Here is a 22,977-nt window from a genome sequence, read left to right on the forward strand (position 1 = left end):
TCTCGTCATTCCCAGAGAGTTTGTATGTGTGTTACAGTTTATAGTTAGAGAATTTTAGCAAAATGCTTGGACCATCTGTGAAAAAATGTACTACTACTACACCAATGTGTTCTTATAGGTGTCTAGAATCACCTCTCAATTAGTGCAAACCCAAATCCTCGTGGAAAATCCTGGTTGATTATACACTGTGCTTTACATAACAATAACCAATATACCAATATCATATGGTCAGGGAGACATTTTTACTCAAAAATAATGTTTGGAATGGATTCAGCACCCCTGAAAACCCCTAGTTAGACACCCCACAAGTTCATTTTAGACTTTTAATTTTTATCATATTTTTCACCCAAGCCCTCCGGGCACCTTAACTTTGATTGGCTGTCCAGGATTTTCCACGAGGATTTGGGTTTGCACTAATTGAGAGGTGATTCTAGACACCTATAAGAACACATTGGTGAAGAAAGCTATTGGTAGTAAATTTTTTCACAGATGGTCCAAGCATTTTGCTAAAATTCTCTAACTATAGAGAAGATGCAGTGAGAGGGTAGATAGCCACACTAGTCATCACACACACCTGAAACAGCAAGCCATTGGTGTGTTTGTGGAATGTACTGTATACCATAGACTTTGAGAGGTTTTTTGGGGTCACATTTCCAGTGAATAAATCTTACCTAATATGAACCACTCTCTGTACTGTATGTGCCACAGCATGTATTTGCTTCTACAGAAAATCGCCCTCCCAGTAAGAGTAATGAGTAATCAGCAAGTGTTTACGGTACATGCTTGAACAGGCATTTGGGAAATCTTTACCAACTTATAATTAACATGGTCTAACTTTTTCCATGGACACTGGACAGGTTTATTTAGTTGATTTGTTGTGATTTTCCATGTGAGTAGGTTCATTGTCCCCTACGATGTGCTCTGGGCAGCTAAGGACTTGTCTCTTAGAGCCCATGGCACACCAAACGAACATTCTCAAACAAACACAAACAAACACGAACAAACACGAACAAAGACAAATGTTCGTTTGGTGTGCCATAGCTGTCTGTCCTTGTCTGTTCGTGTTCGACGATGTTCGGTGATGTTCGCCCGGATTCAACATGTTCAATCCGTGCTTGTTCGGTGTTCGTTGTTCGCGGTCGTCTGGTCAGAGCCTCCTCTAAACTAACCTCGCGTCACCAGGCTCTTCTCGGCGAGAAAGAGCCTGGCTTCCGCTCACAATTGATTTTGTCACCCTACCTGGTTCCGGCCTAGAGCCCGCCCTAGACAGGAAGGGCAGCGTTTCTAGCTCGTCAACTTTCACGTTAACTTGACAATTTGACACAAGTATCAGAACGGCAAACAACAAAACAAAAGATGGACGTACCGAACAAAGTTTTTGAAGAAGTTATTTTAGAAACATTGCGGATTCACAATCTCACATCTTTTAAGCCAATACAGAAGCTTTGAATCAGACAATTAATCGAGGCAAGAGACGTCAAGCTAACGGCAACAAAGACGTATTTTGGCGCACTGCCTTCCGGTGTTCATTCTGGTTCCGTGGTTTACGCCCCATGACAAAAAGCGGGATGAAAGGTGCCCAGACTAGTTGAAGCCTGAGGTGCTGCTGATGGCAGAGAGAGAACATCCATGATCGCTAACAGCGATTAGCCTGTCACATGACGCCTTCATGGTCCCTCGATAAAGTCTGCAGAAAGAAGCACGTTGCCTCACCACTCTCTCAAGAAGCGTCACGTGAGTGTGGCGTTTAAGGCCATCTGTCGCTACAAAATAAATAAACTGGGTATATCATTGTATTACTCGACAGACATGTAACTAACTTTGCCAGTCTGAGCCATCTTCTATGTGCTGCCTGTAACACAGTGCAGTTTATATTTTTCTGGTGTTTCTTTTTTACATGTGTGGGACAGGCAAATGTCTCAAAATGTTTTATTTTTTTGTAAATATAATTTTATTTCAAATTGTTTTATTTATTTAGTTTTAATATATTTTAAATTGTAACATATTTCATGTATTTTAGTCTGTGATATGTGAAACCGTGGCATTTTTGTCCAATCATACCATCAAAAAACTCATGCCGGCACATCCCTAGATACCTCTTGTTTATTATATCGCAATCACAATCGCAAATCGCAATAGACCCTTCTCGCGGGGGCCATTTTGTGTCGAAAAGGCAGGGATAACACAGGTGCAAGCAACACACTAATGAGGGTTTCCAATTTCCATGATTGGAATGTGGAAACCCTCATTAGTGTTATGCTCGCACCTGTGTTTATTCTGCTTTTTCGACACAAAATGGCCCCCGTGAGAAGGGTCTATATTGTCCACCATAATCGCTAATCGCATTTGGTCAGCTTCTTCTTCTTTGTGGTTTTACGGCAGTTGGCATAGTTATTGTTGCATTACCGCCACCATTTGGCTGAAATTAGAACAACTGTTGTGCTGAATATGTTTGGTCGGTGTGCCATGCTTTCAAACAATCTCCAACATCTGCCAACATTCACAGACAATTGTCTGTTCATGTTTGTTGGTGTTTGTTGGAGAATGTTTGATTGGTGTGCCATGGCCTTAAGCTCAGTTGTTTGCTCCTGACTAACATTCTTCATAAACAAAGGCACTTACCTAGAATCTGATGCAGAATGTGGATGTGTCACAGCATGCACATTATAACACAGTCTGATCGGAAGTGACCAACAGTTTGCTTTTGTAATAGCAGGATAATTATATCCTCGTGTTGAAACAATTGTCTTAGGTTATTCTAAAGCTGGGCTCAGACTACAGGAGTTTGAAAATCCTAGCCGATTTTGAAATCTGGCTGCGTCACGCACATATGGAGAATCTTCACAGATTCTCTTCTCTATAATCTCAAACATGCACACAGTACAAGATTTGAAAATACTGGCGCACCACACACTACAGGATATAATTAAGATTATCCTGGAGCAATGGACAGAAACAAACAAACTGCCTTGACGCCCGGCCGTACTCCGAACCTGTTTCGATTTTGGAGCGTCAAATGGGGTTCCAGGAGCGACCAAATGGCTCTGCCCCGCCTCTTTTCCTCTCTGCACACTTTCCTCGCCGCCTGTCTTGTATGCTCCCCAAACAAATCGCACGGCAATTTAAATATAGCGAGCGTGTAAACAACGCTACACTATAGCAAGACTGTCTGAACGAATGAGAACGCTCTTCTAAAAACATCGGCTGCCAAAATGTATTTCCCTGCTGCATGTCATGATGAGATCAGATCGGCAAACGTTTGGATAGAATGGATTGCTTCCCATGGCAGCAATGTCTTTTTTCCCCACACTGCCTGATAGACAGGTAGGACGGTTACAGCCTCTGACTGACAGCCAGGCGCTCAAAACTACGGTATAACAACTTTTTATTCATTGGTCATTCATTGTGATATAAATTAGTGACATTTTCCCCAAAATACTCATGGTTCTGGGCTGTTGGTATTTGGTAGCCTATCTGATGCCTGCAGTGCGCTATAGGAGCAGATTTCTCCTCGGATTCTCGGGAGGGGTAAATTGGGTATAAATCGGGCCAAAACTCCTGTAGTGTGAGCCAGCCTTAAGTCAGTCAGTCAGTCAGTCTTTGTTGTTATGCCAAGCTGAGCCTGTTTTCTGTCTGCAGGTTCCTGAGTCATTCTGGCAGCTCCAGCAGCAAACAGCGGCCACTGGCCCAGGCTGCTCGTAGGTCTGTACCACTGCCTCACTGTAGAGGGCACTGCTTTTTATTTACCTTGCATTTCAATACCACTGCCTCGCTATAGAGGGTGCTGCTTTTTATTATGCCTCCAGCGGCGATAGCCAGGCCAGAGGCATTATGGATTCCTTGATGCCTTGATGGAATTTCATCTAATTTGCCTCAAACGTCCACTTGGACTCAAGGATGAACTGATTACATTTTGGTTGTCAAAGGTCAAGGTCACTGTGACCTCTCGAACGCCATTTTCAAGATCGGTAACGCAATATCTCAATAACACCTTGCGAAAGTTCTTCACATTTGCCTCAAACGTCAAAGTCTGGACAGACATGCATGTCGACTGACGACTGAACGACTTGTCGTTCTAGTTTACCTTGCATTTCAACTATCCCAAACCTTCACTGAACAGAGGGACACAGCTCAGCCCCTGTAGAGGGAATGTGATATTGTTGACTGCTAACTAGTTATCTGCCTGCTTTGTTCTTGACTATCTTTCAAATAGAAAATGTTGGAAGAGCCAGAACTGTGTCTTTGATGAAAACCTCAAACCCACCCAATATGTTTTTAATTTAAAATGGGTTCCATGGGTTCAAACAAAGCTCATGGAATTTACCCAGGATGCAAAGCTTTCGATCGAAGTGGAATTCAAGCTTTCATGCAAGCCTTCAAATAAAAAGCAATTGTGAAGCTGTAACCAGCAAATGTTCAATTATGTTTAATTGATAAATGACTAAAATGTTTAATCACGTATCAAAATCAACTAATCATTTCAGCACTAATTGATGATGACGATGTTGTGTCCTTAATGTTATCTCTGGATTATATCATGTAACAAGGCAAATACAGGCATCTCATGTGTTCTCCTGTCTCTATCCCAGCGCTTCACTGGATGAAGGCAGCAGCGGAGCGTCAGTGCTGAGCGGACAGGTACTTAAAGAATGTGCTTTGCTCTTTCACTTCAAAGTAGTCACACACAGCTCCCCATGTGCGAACTCTATCTGTGTTTCATTACAGTCATTTCTTCCATTCCTCTGTTAGTCACTTTGTTCACAACTATGTTTCCACTCTTCCTCTGAGGTTCTCTCTCTGAAGGATGCTGACCTCACCTCAGATGAAAGACAGTGTCAGTTACTGAACTTCGGGTTTTGTTAGTTTCATTGACAAAGACAAAGATAACATAATGTACAGTGCAGGGAGAGGTAAACCCAGTGGGCTTATTTGAAGCCTCCACCTAAATGTTAAAATTTCACAATGTTATCCACCTTATTTTTGGCGGCCATTTTTGCCTGATCTGCTGATGGGTGCTTCTTCCGGTGTGATCCTCCCAGCCTTGTTGCTGACAGCTTGACACCCGTCTGGGCGAACGGAGCAAATCACTAATCAGGTCCAGCTTGGCAAAAATCTCGTCGATAAATATCCCTTTAAGAGCGCAGTGCATTCATGGGTAATCGCCTGCTGTGGCCAATATTAACCATTTCGAGTAACACTGTTTCCATACGGATCACCGGCGTTAGTTTGTTGTTTATAACGTGGCTATATTCATAACGTTTTCTATCTCGGATACGTTATTTCGAATCGCACATAGGTTACGCCAAACCCCACATAGGTTACGCCTCGAATCCCACATAAGTTACGCTAAAACGCACATACTTTACGCCTCGAATCGCACATAGGTTACGCTAAAACCACCACCGCAAAGCGTGTGGGTTTCAGGACGAAACAGACTCGAGCCACTAACGTCATCTTAAGAGCACAATATTCCTGGAATGCAAGTTTACCTAAACAGTTACATGTCCTCTGCATTCTACATAAAATTAAGATATTACGGGTTGTTTTATTTTGTATGTTACATACTTATTGACCAAGTTATGTTCAATTCAGCCAGGGTACAAGAGACTGAGTGTAGGTGGCCATCTTTTCAAATCAAGTAGAATACATTAGGAAATGGCAAGCTGCAGCAATAGTCACGTTAAACCGGACCTTGTACGCACAATTATTTTTTACAGTGGGGCATTCAAAAATAAGGTGGATAGGAAACATAAAAATAACATAAAGAAAATGATATGAGTCCATAAAAGAGATGTCAAGCGAATAGTAATAACTTTAAACTCTGTGCTCCCCAGCCTTCCTCTTCCTGCTCCTTCGACGGCGGCCTGAAGATGGAGCAGTCGGATTCGGAACCAAAGTGGCCTGAGGTTCCACCTGTCCTCAACCAGAATGAGGACCGCAGGAGGAACAAGTACCTGAGAAAAGACTATCTGAAGGTGTGCACACACAGGTCGTATTTATTCAATTTACAATTTCCCATTTGGCAGACACTTTTATCCAAAGCATATGAGATTTTGATACAACACAAGCAAGGTTCTAGTCAGGAGACAATGAGATTAAGGGCCCTATCGTCGTACGGCGCTATCGTTTGCGCTGCGTTCGCGCGCCTCTTATTGCTATCTTCCCAGCGTCTTAAGCTATCGTCTGCCTCCACCGTCCAGTTTTGCGCTGGGATGACGCAGGTGTAGGCGTGGCCCAGGCGTGTCCGTGGGCCTCTAGCCTATCACCTGTCTCGCGCAAGTGTCATTTAGCGCTCTGGCAAGATACCGTCGGTATGCTCCGAGTGCAAAGAGAGGTCTGGCCGTTGCCCGTTCGAAAATAGTGGTCTTAGCGCAAACACAGACGTACGCCTGAGCGCAGGCAGTCTCCACATCTCCGTGGAGTGCAGGAAATCCTTGCTTGGATCCATTTACGCACGGCATGAATGTCACTCTCCACTCGCGCCTGCACACACTCTTCTCTCCTCGGAATGCCACGTTGATTTTCAACTATAGCCTACATTGCAGAAAAAACACACCTTGATTTAAAAATGAGAATTCGTTTGTCATGGTTTTATTAGGCTACATAATTCCCGACCATACAGGTTTGTGGTGTGAGGTAACAATAGATTGCTTTTGAGAAAGTTGTGACGGTGTTGTGCCAAGCTGCCTCTCCCCACCCTGGCCGGCCCAAAACACCCAGGGCACCGACCCACCCCACCACCAAGCCTGCATACCCGTCCAGCTCCCACCTTCTCGGGGGAGACCCCCCTCCAGCACCTGGCGCACACAGACTCCCGCCCCGCCCTCGTTCCCCTAATCCAATTCAAAACGCATCAAAACACACCTGTGTCCGGCCAGTACAGTGAGTAACCTCTTTCCCTGCAATTGCACGCATGTAAGACCAGCTTCTCCACAGCGCGGATGGCAGCTGAAGTCCCTCTCGCCATCAAGCAGACAGTGACGGAAGCATGTGTCTTTATGTGCGCCAAGGGGAAAATGACAGAATAAATTGGTGGGATTCGATGTATATATATATTAATAGAAATTAATAGAAAATAGCTGATTAATAAAATGTGTGCTGGTGGAACGAAATTCAACTTCTTCAAATAGAGCAGCATCACTCATCGCGGCTCTCAGTACGCTGCGTAATTACGCATGCAGTATATTACCCCAGCGGAGATAGAAGAGAGCCCGAAAAGCGATAAGCATCCAGACATTTGAATACACAGGTGATTCACAGGTGGGCATGAGCACGTTATTTGATTTCTATGCATGACAGCCTCACATCTCTCTCTCCCTCTCCCCATCTAGGCTATCTTTTCTCTGTCCCTCTTTCTCTCTCTCACTCTAGTCCCTCTCAGTGGAGGAGGAAGCTGCTGACGTGACGCTGTGGTTTTATGGGCATGACCACACCTCCACAATGCTTTTGGGCATAAACACGCCTATACGGAGATGTGCGCCGAGATGGCGTGAAGCGCAGCGGGCCGACACGCCCACAATTAGGGCTTTGCGCGGCGCTATTCCAGCACAAAACGGGCGCTAACGCAAAATTACCGCCGTCGGGAAGATAGAGCCCTAAGTGTCATAAAGTCCTGGTCCAACATAACGGGACATAGGTCAGTGCATAGAGGCAGTGCATAGAGGCAGATACATTTTGGGTTTATTTATTTATTTATTTGTTTATTTGTTTGTTTATTTATTGATACACAGTCCATTGGGTGAGAAGGTGTTCGCTAAAGAGCTGGGTCCTTTAGCCTTTTCTTAAAGATTGAGAGGGACTCTGCAGATCATAGGAGTTTGATAACTTGTTCCACCACCGAGGAACGAAAAAAGAGAAGAGTCTGGCTAGAGATTCAGGGCCTTGTTGTAGTGGCACCACCAGGCATTGCTCCTTGGCAGAGTGTAGTGTGCGACAGGGAGCGTAGACCTGAATGAGGGAGTTCAGGTAGGAAGGAGCATGTTTTGGCTCAGACAGGTAGGGTCTGATCTTCCTGATGTTGTACAGGGCAAATCAGTTTGACATTAAGGAGCCATGTGCTCCTTAAAGGTTAGTTGGTTAGGGTTCGTTTCTGGCCGATTTTGCGGGAATGAGCTGAGCTGATCCGAGCAGGATACCAATCGGTTGTACAGAGGGAGTAGCTGGGATGACAAGGAGCTCCGTCTTTGACAGGTTAAACTGAAGAAGGTGATGTTCCTTCATCCATGCCAAGATATCGGTTTCATGTGACGCATGTTGTTAAAGCAAAAAGTTGCCCGAGGATATATTCTCACCCTGTGATGATAAATTATTTGGGACATGGGACAGACACCTCTTGCACATTTCAACTGGCAGTGTTTCCTCCTGATCCTTTACCACATCAGTTGGAATGTGAGTTTAAAGTCGAGCTGAACCCAAAAATTACTTTTCCTTTATTTTAGTTCAAATACCTGGGTATTCAGTGCACCTATTTAATAATGTATGCCAAGGAAATCACAAAAATCGAATTTCTTTAGTTTTTCACACTTTTTCACATCAAAAGTTCATTTTTCAAGATTTCATTCATTAACAGTAATCTACAGTTTGCTGACGTCACATCAAATTTCTACCCCATTTTAACCAATCATATCACGACATGGCAGCTGTCAATCAAATCTTCATTTCAGGAACATTTTCTCTTCCAAATGAAGGAGAAAATGGCCCCTAGTGCCTGTAATCTGGCAGAATTTCTAGCCCATAAACTAACTACTAACTTGGTAGGTAACATACAGAATAAAGCAAACGGTAATGTCTAAGAATGCAAAGAAATGTAACTGGCTCATTAAACTCGCATTCCAGGAATATTATATTTACCGCAATAGCGTAACTGGCGCGTGCCTCAGAGAGCCTGGTTGTCAGGGGTCGCCCCTCGGAGAATCCAGGCAGGCGGGCAGCACTCATGCATCGGATTGTCCGCTCCGTTCCACACAAGCTGCAGGCTGCCTGGTACTCGGTGGATCCCACTCACGTAGCATGACAATATGCTGAATCCCACTCGATTTGGGGGCGGAACACGCCAGGATTGGCCAATGCCAAAGCCAGTCCCCAGAACTGTCAAATCAAATCATCGACACGCTATATGGTCCGCTCTCAACCCTGTCATCAAGACAAGATTTGTTTTCAGCTTCTGAAACGTCTCCGACCCTCGCGCTACTTGCATTCCGTTGGGTTCATTTCGACTTTAAGACTGAAGTTATGTGGAAATAACAACCGATCAGTGGCTGATAATGCTCAGGGGGTCCCCTCGTCCTGCATGATAATGCTCAGGGGGTCCCTTCATCCTGCATGCTGATTTGTTTTCAGACTATTCCAATCCTCACTGTGACTCAGTCATATACTGTACAGTATGGGGAAGTGGCTCATGGAAATCTGAAATGTACTACTGACTAGGGATGTTCATTTTGAAAAATTTCCATAATCGAAAATCGGGAAAATTAACGATCAATTATCGATTATCGATCATATTAATAATATATATATATATATATTTTTTTGTTTTTGTTTTACAAAATGAATGCCTATGGCAGAAAATACGTAAGACAACGTGTTCTCCTCAATTAACTCTTTATTTAAATGTGTCTCCTCTCCAACTGAATTGAATTGAACTGAACTGAATTCCCCATGTTTAAAACAGTTTTGTTGGCACAAAGGCCCGTGCCCAGCCAGAAAACTAGAGACTATATGAAGCTCCACCTCACGTTAGTCGGCTGTGCAATGGAGTGGGGCGAGGAGGAACAAATTCCACCCAAACCTAGTCGGCAAAAAATATATATATATACCGTATATATATATATTTTTTTAATAATAACAATAATCGATAAAAATTCCACATGATCGATTCCATTCCTTAACGATCAATTATCGATTTTCGATAACTGATGAACATCCCTAGTACTGACCATAAGGAGAGCTATCTAGGTTTTCATAAAGCTGACACATTAAACTACACAACCCCTTTATTAATGTGGCTCTTTCATTGTTATAATTTTGCCCATCAAGAAATGTCAACTTCAAGGAAGATGCGATCCAAGCATATGCAAGAATCCTTGAGATCCTTGAGCCAGGTCTATAAAATGTATAATGTTACTGTTATTTTGTTTAATGAAAGATAGCCCAACGAGCAATCATACACCCTCATCACTGTAAAATCTATAAATATGGATAGGTAACAACAGAAATCTTATCACATGTGTGCCTATGGTCAAATTACTTTTCAGTTGGATTCCACGATTTGGGGGGGGGGGGGGGGGAGTGAAACTTCAAGTCAAATCATACAGTGAATTTGTTTGGTCTCTCCTTACAGTACAAGTGCCAGAGCGCTCGGAAAAACTCAAGTGGGAATGACGAGTGTGAGGTGAGTGTGGGATGCATGCCAAAAGAATAGCATTAAGTGTCAGCTATCACAGGCTGTCACAATACTCTGCAGTCATATATTTACCATAAGGCTGTTCTTTGTCTTCAGGACGGCTTGCGCAACGCAGATTTCAGCACGACACTGACGGTGTTTGGACTAAAGCCACGATCAGGTAAAGCCCATTGTGTGACTGTGCCAAGCCATTATGTTTACTCAGATGGCAAATACATGGAGATTGTAGGGCAGCCATTCCCAACGTGTGGGCCGGGGCGCACTGGTGGGCCGTGAAGGTATTGCAAGTGGGCCGCCAAATCATTTGCAAAAAATGACAATCTTAGTGGATTTTTTTTTTTTTTTTTATCATTATGTATGAGAGAATGCATTTCTCATTGTTGAATGATGCCATTATTTAATTTGTAATCAAGTATTCATTAATTAGCCTATTGCAGACAGCCCCTCGCTTTTAGTTTCTGATTTCTGTGTGGTGCTGATGGACAGCTCCTTTTATCGTTACAATAAAAAGTGCTCTGAGGACGCATTATTTGGCCTCCATACTGTTTACGGTCAGATGTGGGCCACGGGGGGGGGGGGGGGGCATTATGTTGTAGGACATTATGTTTTCCATTTGGGCAAAATTAGGATCATGGACACCTGAGTTGGAATACCACAGGATCATTGGGCCTCTCTTTTTAAAATGGTTGTGGAAATGGTGTCGATGTATCTACAGTACACACGTATATGAGACACCTCCTGTAGAGTTGAAGGTGTGCATATTAGCATAAGACTGTGCACATTCTGCTTTTGCACTGAAGAGTAATGGTACCTGTCTGCGCTCCCTGTTGGTTTTCACTTCTAGCCTGCAGGTTCTGATCTGTCATACAGATATGCAGGGATACAACACTACAGCAGAAACACGTCACTTTTAAACTGTCCGTGGCAGTCCATCGGCAAGCCAAAAATATTTGAGGGAGCAGTTGGACCCAGCCCTCTTTTCAGTGGAAGTCAGGGAGGATTCTGAGGAACTGCGGATCTGTGTGCTTTTATTAGCGCCTCAATTAGGAGTCAAGGACAAAGAGTACTCTTCACTTCCTTGTTGAGAGTGAAAGATGTCTTTTCCCAGGAATCCACTTATGAGCAGTTCAGAAGAACAATAACAACCTTCCTGTCATCGTAACAGAGAGCACGGTGTTCTACACTTGCTCTAGGACAGGGATGGGCAACTTTGATGATAGAGAGGCCCACAAAATAAATCCACTACCAGAGGGTCAGGCAGATTTATTATTTGTCTGATTTCCCCCCATTTTTCTCCCCAATTGTACTTGTACCCCCCCCCCCCCTCCCCGCGTTTATGGACAGAAAATATGTTGCCAATATATGCCGAGTGGATTTGGGTTTGACTGGATCCAACGCTGATTGGCTGAAGGAGTTGTCTGTCAAGGCAAGTACACCCGCCCAACTTCCGCCCACTGCAAAGACTGGGTGAAGGCTTCAGGCCAGACGAGAACGAAGAACGAAATGAAATGTGAGTTCATGTGACCGGCTGGTTTACCACGCTATGCCAATCTGTGGAGAGCTGTAGACTAGCACCATGCTTCCTCCGACACATGCGCATTTTCCAGACGCTTCTTTTTTCACCTGGAGCTTCACCGGCAGGACGTAGCACATGGGAGGATCATGCTATCCCCACCAGTTCTCTTCTGACCCGAACAGGCGCCCTGACCAACCAAAGGAGGCGCCATGTGCAGCGGCGACAAGGACACATACCCTCAATCCGGCTTCCCACCCGTAGACATAGCCAATCGTGCCTGTATGGACGCCCGCCAAAATGGCCATGCAGATTGTGACCGTGTACTTCCACCAGTAGGATACTGTAACCCCATCACTCAATAACCCAATTACAGCTACTAATTAAGATTTTCTTTTTCAAAGTTTATTATACTAACATTTCTATTTTTCATATTCAAATGCATTTTTGTAAGGGTTGGGCTACCCTATCGAAAAATGCTACCTTATCTGTAAAGGGGAGACTCATGGGTACCCATAGATCTCATTCTCATTCAGATACTTTGGAGTGTTATTTAGCTCACCTTCCTGACAAGCTAGCATGACATGCTACCAATGGATGCTTTAGGTCTTGGTGTCTTAATGTGGTATTTTGGAGGGATTTTTGACCATTTTGATCAATTCTTGAGTGATCAAAAATGGTTCAATCTTGCACCAAACTTGTGTAACAAATCAACCCAGAAATCTCTGCCAACAACCTATGAGACATAATTGAGCATGGGCATGGCTCATATACGTTTGCCATAAATAATAGTGATCTCTCGTATTTTGGGTCCCCCTGTCCATCTCACTGTGCAGTTACCCGTGTGCTTTCTGTATGATTTCAGCGTTTACCAGAGGAAGCCGTCAGGACTACCCCTCCACAGACCCCAGCTTCACCATGAGGAGGAAGATGGAGCATTTGAGAGAGGAGATGGAGCAGGTTGGACTCTTGCGGCAGGTCAGGAGCCTCACTTCATGCACTAGTTTGTTTCAGTCAACAGAAGAGCACTTCGTCCACTGACCCACATCGTGACACACGCCAGATCCTGGCTGAGATCCCATGTTTATGCACTAAAGAGGTGGTTTAGAGGTGGTTGTTGGCATCCTTCCAGGCGGCTCCACCTACACTACAGGCACTTCCTAGGAATATTTTTTTTCAGACAGAAAACTTCGCAGTAATGAATCCAAATCATTCATTCTCACACAGCTATACATACATGAACGCTTCACAACTGCATGCATGTGTGAACAAGCCCTTCACATGTGCTATCGATAACAACAAACTAAAACTTGTATTGCATTTAATGTTTCACTTGTGCATTTTGTGCATTTTTAGACCAAACTGTTAATTGAGCACATTACATGGCAGAGTTGACAACATTTCTCTTTTCCAACAACCCTAGAATTTACCCTAGGGTAATTTGTATGTTCTCTTAGTTTCAATATAAGTCAAATCTTACAAAATCTTTTTGTAAAGCTATAGACTGTTTTCACAGAATTGTGTTGCTAGGGAACCATGTGAGACCTAACTTAGTCAGTTAGTTAGTTATTGTACTGGCAAACACTGCAACGGGAAGTAAGCTGGGGGGCAATTTAGAATGTTTATGTTGTCAAGTTGTTTATGTTGTCAACCATCTTAGTTAACCATCCTAGTTCCTCATTGGGCGGCTCGCGAGATGCTGGCGGCTCTCGAAGCTTTAGTTGGCGGCTCTAAGAATTTGCTTTTTTTTTTTTTTTTTTTTTTTTTAAGATTTCTTTAAAGATTTTTTCCCCCCTGCTCTCCCCAAAATTTCAATAAACCTTTATGGCATATTATTACAATACAACAATACTGGTGTTGACAGTAATAGAAGGTGCCAAATCATTCAAAACAATAAGCATTTTGCTTTTAGGAGTATTGTGCCAGCGTGCAGCGCTGTTCCAAAACGTGTCAACGTGTGTCGTTGCCTGGGAAACGCACATCCCATAATACAACTGTTCGCATCGCATCCCATAATAGTATGATGATACTTGGGATGCCATTGCGAACATAAATGTGAACAGGTTAGCTAAAACTTTAGCGTCGCCAGCGACGGCCCCCACCGTTGCGGTCGAGGTACGTTTCGAAATCCCTCCAGGCCTGAAAGATTTTCTAGGGGAAACCGGTATATATATGTGTGTGTGTGTGTGTGTATGTGTGTGTGTGTGTGTGTGTGTGTGTGTGTGTGTGTGTGTGTGTGTGGAAAACAATAAAACACAAAAACATGGTAGGCAGATTCAGAAACTCTGACGTACCTGCACACGCAACACACGCGATTACGCCATAGCCGTGCGCGAGTTGGCAACCATTTTCAAAATAAAACGTCAGTATGAATGAAGTTTGGCAACATTCAGAATTAAGCTACACTGCGGCCAACTTCAGTTACATGTTCATAACGTTACTGCTGCGAGGAGCCGATGGCTGTACCCGGTCGGCATTTAACGTTAGTTACAAAAGCACGTCGACAGTGTTTTCTCACTGCCAGTAGCCTATAGTAGGGTTTGACAGATGGCACACTCAGCGCTCCCGGTCCTCGCTGCTCGTTAAAGATTTCCAATAGGCGTTATTCTGATAAACTGATAAACTCTTGCAGGTCTGTCAATTCAAAAGAATAGCTATGTAAAATTGATGTTTGCACTGTTGAAAGAAATTTCTTGAATGAGTAGGCTACCTGCCAATGTGAAGATAAATTAGGCTATCTCAAAATGTCATTTGCACTACTGTTTATTGTTTTCCTTAAAATGTTTAACTTTATCCATAGCACCAAAAAACGGAAAAACTGATCAAAACCAGGTCTGTGTTTGCTTGTATTGATGGGTAGCCTTAATGGTTGAAGCCAGAGCCATTAGTTACTGTAGCAAACCACCCCTAATTCACAAAAATCGCCCTAACTCCGGAACACATTGTCCATTGCGAATGAACCTTGGTACAGGTGTGCAGCTATGTACTCTGAGCTGATAAAAAAACAATTGTGTCATTTCGACTATAGGGGGCGCTATGGAAACAATAAGTACCCATAGCTCACAGACCATAAGAGTGACTGTTCCCAAATTGGGTACATAGGTTCATAGAGTACTCTTCTACTCTGGCCTAAAAAATGACACCGATTGACCTCACGGTGGCGCTATAGGTGCCCTCTTTACATTTTGGTCCATAACTTTGGAACCATAGCTTCTGCGATCAACATTTTTTCTATATAGACCACGCCCATTTCCGTCTAACTAGATTTTCCGCCATTTCGAATTTTGTCCAAAAGCATTTTTTCGCTATTTCTCCTTCAAATTTTGTCAAATCTTCACCAAGCCACATCTCTCCTGCACAAAACCTGTTTTGCCGTTTTTTGAAAGACCTCACCGTTGCGATATAATCGACTTGCAAAGTGTTGTGGGAGGGGCCTATTTCACAGAAATCGCTATCCCTTCTAATTTTGTCCAAACCACCAAACCACAGCACACAGCATGTGTGGACTGTGCTGCTCAAAACTTATTTTGTGTTTTTTTTGTAGGTTATTTCATCATGAACTTATGATTTTGGGATACTGCTAACTGGGAGAGATGTAATTAGAACAATAGAAGTTGAAAAGGCACAATGAGGCTATACAGAGGGGTGGGGTCCTTTTAATGTGACAAATACACATCTTTTAGAATTTCACAATAAATACACACGCGCACACATACACACACACACACACACACACACATGAATGTATAATAATAAAATGTTTTCTTAAATGCAACTATATAATTAAATAATTATTTTCTAGTGCTTTCTTACCATACTGATTTTCCATTATATCCTTCATACTTTTGCCACCGACAGCCCTCCACTTTAACAATGTCACTGCCTGCTACAACCAACAGGCTCGTCAACGCTTTTCTGCGCTGGCCATATGCTTGGTTTTGACCTAGCATTGTTTATTTTTTGTTCATGTTCATATGCAAACTGATCTGTTATCTCTGACATGGTATGCTATGTTTTATTTATGTTATGATATGGCATGTCTGTCAGGAGTATTTCCTGCTCACCTGTGAGCTTTTAGGTGTTTGGCAGGCTGTGAAACTGAATTGCCCTTCTGGGATAAATAATGAATGAATGAATCTAATAATAGGGTATTCAAATTTGACGTCAGCGCTGGTAATTCTAATCCTAATGTACTGTAATACAGCCTTGGGAGGACTGACAAAATGTGAAAGGGGGGGCATGTATTTTTATGAATTTGCACGCGATCTACCTGCACGGGCTTTGGGATCGACCGGTTGATCGCGATCAATGTATTGGGCACCCCTGCAATACAATATATGCAAGAAAATAGAAAACAAGCAGGCAAAATAAGCACAGACACAAAATAGCATGTTGGAAAGGCTCCAACAACAAGGCAACAAGGCTACCTAACTTACACAGCCTAGGCTAGCTCACTCACCACCAACCTTGGAACTTCAATCCATCCAAGAAAAAACATTTTAGCAAAGAAACTTTATTTCTAAAGTAATAGGTGTAGGAGTCAAAGTATCAAAGTGGTGCCGTCCAAACTAGGGTTGCACAAATCTGACAAATAATCATGTTGTAATTATGTTGCTGAATATTGCACAGGACACAAACAGATTTTTCAATATTTTCTATTTTTGAGCAAACAAGAAACATTTTTATTCGAAAACTGTGATGTTGCTTAACTCATTGAGTGCCATGGACGAGTATGTTCGTCAATTGGTTTAGTAACGTAGAGTGCCAAGGACGAGTATGTTCGTCAATTGCGTTTTTTGATGGTGGGACGTGCATCAAAGCCAGATCCATCTCCTGTGAAAGTATGGTGGCTGTTGAATGTGTAAAAGCTATTTTAGGGACCCATTAGGTGGCGACAGTGCTCTCCAGATTACAGAAAGGCGAGGAAAAAACAGAGAAGAAGTCGTTGGGGAAACGGAAATCGCATCGCATCCCTATGCATCGATATGCATGAAGCATAACGTTAGCTGTGCCTGCAGCAGCCAATCTGCTCCCACAATTGAGCTCCTCCGTGTCTGCTGCGACAGCCCATCCGCATGATCAGCCGTGGAGTTGTTATTATTCTCAACTGGAAGCATGGGAGCCGGTGACAAATACACGCGGAACGCTGTAAAAAAGCTGGATGTAGCGGACTTTTCAGTGCAGAGCAAACGCAGCAGAAAGCCCCAGAGACACTCCCACACGGAGGAGTTGTGTGCAGTTGAGGGGGGGGGGGGGGGGGGGGGGGCACGCAGAGCAGCATACAACACTGACCCAGACAGAAGGACAGGATTGGCAAACGCAAGCTAGAATATCTGATGCCCACCAGCAGTAAATCAAGACCAGCAAGAAGCTGCACGCGCACGCAGCGCACGCAGGGGCCAGCGCTGCTGGTTGCAGCTAAAAAATATTGTTTTGCCAAACAAAATTCCTTGGTTTTCGCTGTTCTATTGAAGGAAATAATTTTTGAGGTGTGACTACATCAGAAAATATTAGCTTCAGTCAGTGATGTGCATGAAATGTTTAATTTCACAAAAGGCTCATTATCTCAGCTTCTAGAAAAAAACGGCTGTTTTTGGTTAAATCAAGCTATCTTCTCCGGCTGATAACTAAAGAACGGAAAATGATATCAATAAACCTGTTTTTGCTGATGATAGAAGAGAGTCTCATCGTTCTTTTTGCGTGTTCGGTGTTTACATAGTAATATCACACAATATTCTGTGGGCCTCAAGAAATCACTGAAAACGCTCTGAAACTCTGGCACTGGGAGCGTCCGTTCTCCAAAAGTGGCTGGCACTCAATGAGTTAAGATTTGTTACATTTTAATACAATGGAATGTGTTTTTTACTATATGCAATTTAATTTATTGACCAGATATTGTGCTTAGCAGCAGAATGCCTTGTTTAAGAGTCAATGTTTAGCTGCAGCCACTAGGATTAGATCATTGTAGCCTCATGGACGTTGCCAATTAAAGTACTTCAAATTGGCTGAGAGGAGTTGCGCCCATCAGTCCTCCTCCACATAGTAAAGCAATAGAGAGCTCATCTCAGAGCTCATCTGCTCTGAGTAGGAAGACCTAATATATATCAAATTGCGTTTCTTTGTTTGTAATTGTGCCACCCTCGGAGACAGGCCTCACTCACCATGTGAGAAAACACTTTAGGGGATTGAGACAGGCCTCACTCACCATGTGAGAAAACACTTTAGGGGACTGCGATAGATAGATACCTGTATGCATTGTTTGTAAGAGGAGAGTGATGTAATTGGTTCCCTTTTGATGTGTTTTTAGAATATTGAGTGCAGACTGAAGGTGTTACTCCCAGATGATGTTGGAGCTGCTCTGATGGACGGGGTTGTCCTTTGCCATCTAGCCAATCACATTTGTCCTCGGTCTGTTGCCAGCATCCACGTCCCCTCCCCCGCTGTGGTAAGCAGACTCTACCTCCAAAAATGGAGATTTTGAAGTGCATATTATAAATGTTTGTACAGAGCTTTTCACTTCTCCATCAAAAGAGACTAATGAGGGATAGTTGTAAACACTGCCTACATAACCCAAGCATGGCCGTAACTACCATTGAGGACACCGAGGTCATATTTATCTGTATTTCTATTTTTTATTTATTTTTAGAAAAATAGCCCCGGCCCCCAGATCTATTCATCTGTCATTGATGTTTTAAAGCCCTCATAAATAACATGATATATGACATAGTTGATCAGAAATGCAACAATTTGTTTCCTCTCTATGTGCTATATAGAAGGAAGAGACATAACTCTCACCACAACGTTCAAATTTTGCATTGGGGCTAGATTGGGGCTAGACTTTGGGGACAGTTCTATTGAAGTGAATGGGTAAGTATTGTAACTCCCCTGTAAGTGATGTTTGTGTAGATGGGCCATTGTATTTAATCCAGCAGTATTCTACCATGTGACCTGTATGTAGAATATATATTATGTGGGGAGTATGTAGAATATATATTATGTGGTGACATTTATTTTTTGTATCATTGTAAAGCAACAGCACAGTAAAGAGGATATTAATCTAATATGATGTCTAGTTCTTTATAGATCTAGCCTCTTAATTTTGCTCTCAAAGTGCACCAGATTGAAGCATTTTACTTTAAAATGGACAAAAAAAATTAACTGGCGGGGCTCAGCCCCCCCTGGACCCTCCACGCCACGCAGAAATGACCTCGGTATTTCTCAAATCCTGGCTACGGCCATGAACCCAAGCATGTGTTTTGTGATTGATGTGATGGCTAACATGATGATGTTCTGACTTCCAGCCAAAGCTTAGCATGGCTAAGTGCCGCAGGAATGTGGAGAACTTCTTGGATGCTTGTAAGAAGCTGGGCGTCACACAGGTAAACATGCAAACTCAGCACACACACACACACTCATGCATGCTGGGCGTCACACAGGTAAACATGCAAACTCAGCACACACACACACACTCATGCATGCTGGGCGTCACACAGGTAAACATGCAAACTCAGCACACACACACACACTCATGCATGCTGGGCGTCACACAGGTAAACATGCAAACTCAGCACACACACACTCATGCATGCTCGCCACAGTCTGTGTCTTTCACCACCCACTTGTTGTTATTGTTATGATAACTGTATGATCTGCGATTAAATACTGGACTATAATAAAATTATGACTAGGCTGATTTCAGACATTAATTTAGCTGTGCCCCCACCCCACTGTGCCCCCACCCCACAGATGGAAACCTTTTACCATAGCTGTGGATGGGGGGTTGGGGGGGGGGGTACAATGACAATTCATAATCTCCCCTTATTTATAAGACTGCCCACACAAAAAGTACAATCAGTCGCTGTTCACACTATGACTGAGCTGCTGCAAGGGATCACACTTATCACACTGTAAGACGAGTATCAAAATACTCGTTTTGATGTTAAAATTACATAATAGTTAAGCTGTAAAGCATTACTCAAAATGTGAACGTTACAACGAGGGCTTTATTTTGAAAGAGCTAAAGCGGACCACCTACTTACATTCTGTCTGACTTGACACAGTCTATGCGCCTGGGGCTGCTGGGCTCGTGAGCTTTGTGGGGTGCACTCGTGCATGACGACGGGAGACACTTCTCTCTCGGCAAGAAAGTCGAATTTCAGCCTGTGGGAACAACTGAATCTCATTGACTCACGCTGGAAAAGGGGCGGCAACTCACGGAAAATCACGGGTTGGACCACCGCCAAGATTTATATCGCCAGCCGGAGCAGAGCCGCTGCGTAAAAACCCACCTCACTTGCAGGGTCGCTCTATCGGCTAAACGGCCCGGCTTGGAAACTTTTAGACTGAAGAAAATGCCACTAGTTTGTGGATATTAGTGGGATTTTTGGCCAGTCTAAAAGGGGCTTAAGACTGAGCTGCTGCAGATACTGTACACGCCTACTGTCTGGATAGGCCAAGCACAAAGATCGACAGATAGGACCGCCAAAGAGAAACAATGCACCGGGACATACCAAACAGTTTGGACAGGAAAATCTGTGAAATGTGTGTAAATGAAGCAACTCAGTAGTTGTTGAAGTCCGAAAAGCAAACATTACACACACAAAAAAAGTTTATATATTTTTATCGAATCAAAATTGTATACCCCTCCCCTGGACTCAAATTAAAGAGAGTGTACCCTCCCCCAGACTAAATTTAAAACAAGATGACTATTTTCCTCCAGTGGACCCTTCCCTAAATAACGAACGGTCCCTTATCACACTAAAACTGAGCTGCTTCAGGGGATCACACTTATCACACTATAGCCCTTTTCCCACATGCGCTTTGTACCGCAAAATGACCGGAACGTGGTCTAATGCCTGCAAGTGGGAAAGGCGCCGTGCCGGTATAAGCACGACCCCGTCGTCCCCGACATTTGACCAGTTTCGAGCCAGTCAGAAGAGCGGTATGCTCTTAAGGGGACGCAAGTGGAAACGGGTCCAGTCATTTTCCGCGACAGCGGTCCTTCAATCATGGGCGAAGTGTAGCCTACACACGTTGCTTAATGTTCCAGCGGGCATAATCTAATCATTCGCGCACATTAAAGCAAACTGGCGAAATTATCTTGTGATAGCCTAATAAGAGCAGTATGTCAGCTTGCTGATTTCCGAAGGCAACCCCGGACACATCAAACGAAGCCAGTCTGTAAAAAGTGCTTCAACGCGACGCAGGTGAACGGATAAACATTGAACCAGCAACTATTTCTCTCAGACACGGATCCCAACTTCTTCAAAGTGCATCATCTAATCATTCGCGCACATCAAAGCAAACTACTTCCACATTTCGCTTGGGCATTTGCTTTCTCTACATACATAGGCTACAAGCATTGGGCAGCTTGCCTTGCAAGCCTCTGCCATTCTCGCTGTGTCTGTCCTGTGTCAGGCGAAGTACGGAGGACTGAGTGAAGTTTTGCCGACCCCCCAAATAAGCTCCCCCCTCCCCCGCCCCCCAACATACCGGCTATTTGACGACTAGATTCCCATATGCGCACGCTAAGGTGTGAAGGGAAATTCAGGGAAATGTCCGATATTGACTTACAGGTAATTTTCCGGTACGCATGTGGGAAAAGGGCTTATAAGACTGAGCTGCTGCAGGGGATCACACTTATCACACTAAGACTGAGCTGCTGCAGGGGATCACACTTATCACACTACTGTATAACGGTGAAAACACACCGCACGCGTCTCCTGCACGTAAGCTGCGCGGCGCGACCATTTGCGACCTTGTGCTCAGCCAGTTTTCATTAGGACACCATGTTAACAGATCTGTCAGTCCACACCGAATTGCGCACAGCGCGCAGCGCGCCGCTCAGCTCAGCTCAGCGGCTGCTCAGGGCCATTCAGGTCAGCCTGGATTTCTATTTTCCTGCGCGGCCGTCTGCGCCCGTGAGCGACTCTGTCAAGCTGAACAGATCAGCTAAGGGCAGACAGGAACTCCGAAACCGGACATTCGTCAAATAAAACCAATTTCAAAGTAAAATAATGTTTATTTACGTTGTTGATTGCCCCTTTGGAAGTGTGAAAAGAGAGAAAGAGCAGTTGCAGAGGGGGAGCGGCTTCTAGGGGCTCGTTGCCTGCAGAGCAACAAGTAGAGAGCTAGGACTCGCCTTCTCTCTACAACAGCACACACTGGGAAAACGGGAGGAGAACAGAGTTAAATATGATGCAATTGCATTTTATAACGAAGGTAGCCATTAACAGTTATCCCAAACATATTACTTTATATATTTATGTCGTTATTTACTACCCATGATAACGAAGACAGTAGATCTGGGGCAAAATATATAGCGGACGAGCAGAGCGCGCAAAGTGAGCTGCGCTCTCTGTGTGGACACTTTTAAGCGACTTCTGCGCGGAGGTGCGCTGCGCGGCGCATGCGCGCAAGTTTCGCGTCCGGTATGTCCCCAGCGTTAGACTGAGCTGCTGCAGGAGATCACACTTATCACACTATATGACTGAGCTGCTGCAGGGGATCACACTTATCACACTATAAGACTGAGCTGCTGCAGGAGATCACACTTATCACACTATAAGACTGAGCTGCTGCAGGGGATCACACTTATCACACTATAAGACTGAGCTGCTGCAGGAGATCACACTTATCACACTATATGACTGATCACACTTATCACACTATAAGACTGAGCTGCTGCAGGAGATCACACTTATCACACTATAAGACTGAGCTGCTGCAGGGGATCACACTTATCACACTATAAGACTGAGCTGCTGCAGGGGATCACACTTATCACACTATAAGACTGAGCTGCTGCAGGAGATCACACTTATCACACTATAAGACTGAGCTGCTGCAGGAGATCACACTTATCACACTATAAGACTGAGCTGCTGCAGGGGATCACACTTATCACACTATAAGACTGAGCTGCTGCAGGGCATCACACTTATCACACTATAAGACTGAGCTGCTGCAGGGGATCACACTTATCACACTATAAGACTGAGCTGCTGCAGGGGATCACACTTATCACACTATAAGACTGAGCTGCTGCAGGGCATCACACTTA

At 43.9% G+C, this 22,977-nt stretch overlaps 1 protein-coding gene across 1 annotated transcript in view; it reads left to right on the plus strand.

The window, feature by feature from the left end:
- Positions 1 to 22,977, plus strand: part of lrch2 (leucine-rich repeats and calponin homology (CH) domain containing 2) — a gene marked incomplete at its 5' end in the record, with an annotated part of 78,641 nt that overhangs the window by 53,809 nt on the left and 1,855 nt on the right. Inside the window, 8 exons of the mRNA XM_083642951.1 lie at positions 3,640 to 3,702; positions 4,590 to 4,638; positions 5,835 to 5,975; positions 10,340 to 10,390; positions 10,499 to 10,562; positions 12,781 to 12,893; positions 18,223 to 18,360; positions 19,217 to 19,294. Coding sequence (XP_083499077.1) covers positions 3,640 to 3,702; positions 4,590 to 4,638; positions 5,835 to 5,975; positions 10,340 to 10,390; positions 10,499 to 10,562; positions 12,781 to 12,893; positions 18,223 to 18,360; positions 19,217 to 19,294 — 697 coding nt within the window. The remainder of the gene's footprint in view (positions 1 to 3,639; positions 3,703 to 4,589; positions 4,639 to 5,834; positions 5,976 to 10,339; positions 10,391 to 10,498; positions 10,563 to 12,780; positions 12,894 to 18,222; positions 18,361 to 19,216; positions 19,295 to 22,977) is intronic.

The sequence above is a fragment of the Poromitra crassiceps genome, assembly GCF_964638095.1.
Source record: "Poromitra crassiceps genome assembly, chromosome: 1".
Lineage (NCBI taxonomy): Eukaryota > Metazoa > Chordata > Actinopteri > Beryciformes > Melamphaidae > Poromitra > Poromitra crassiceps.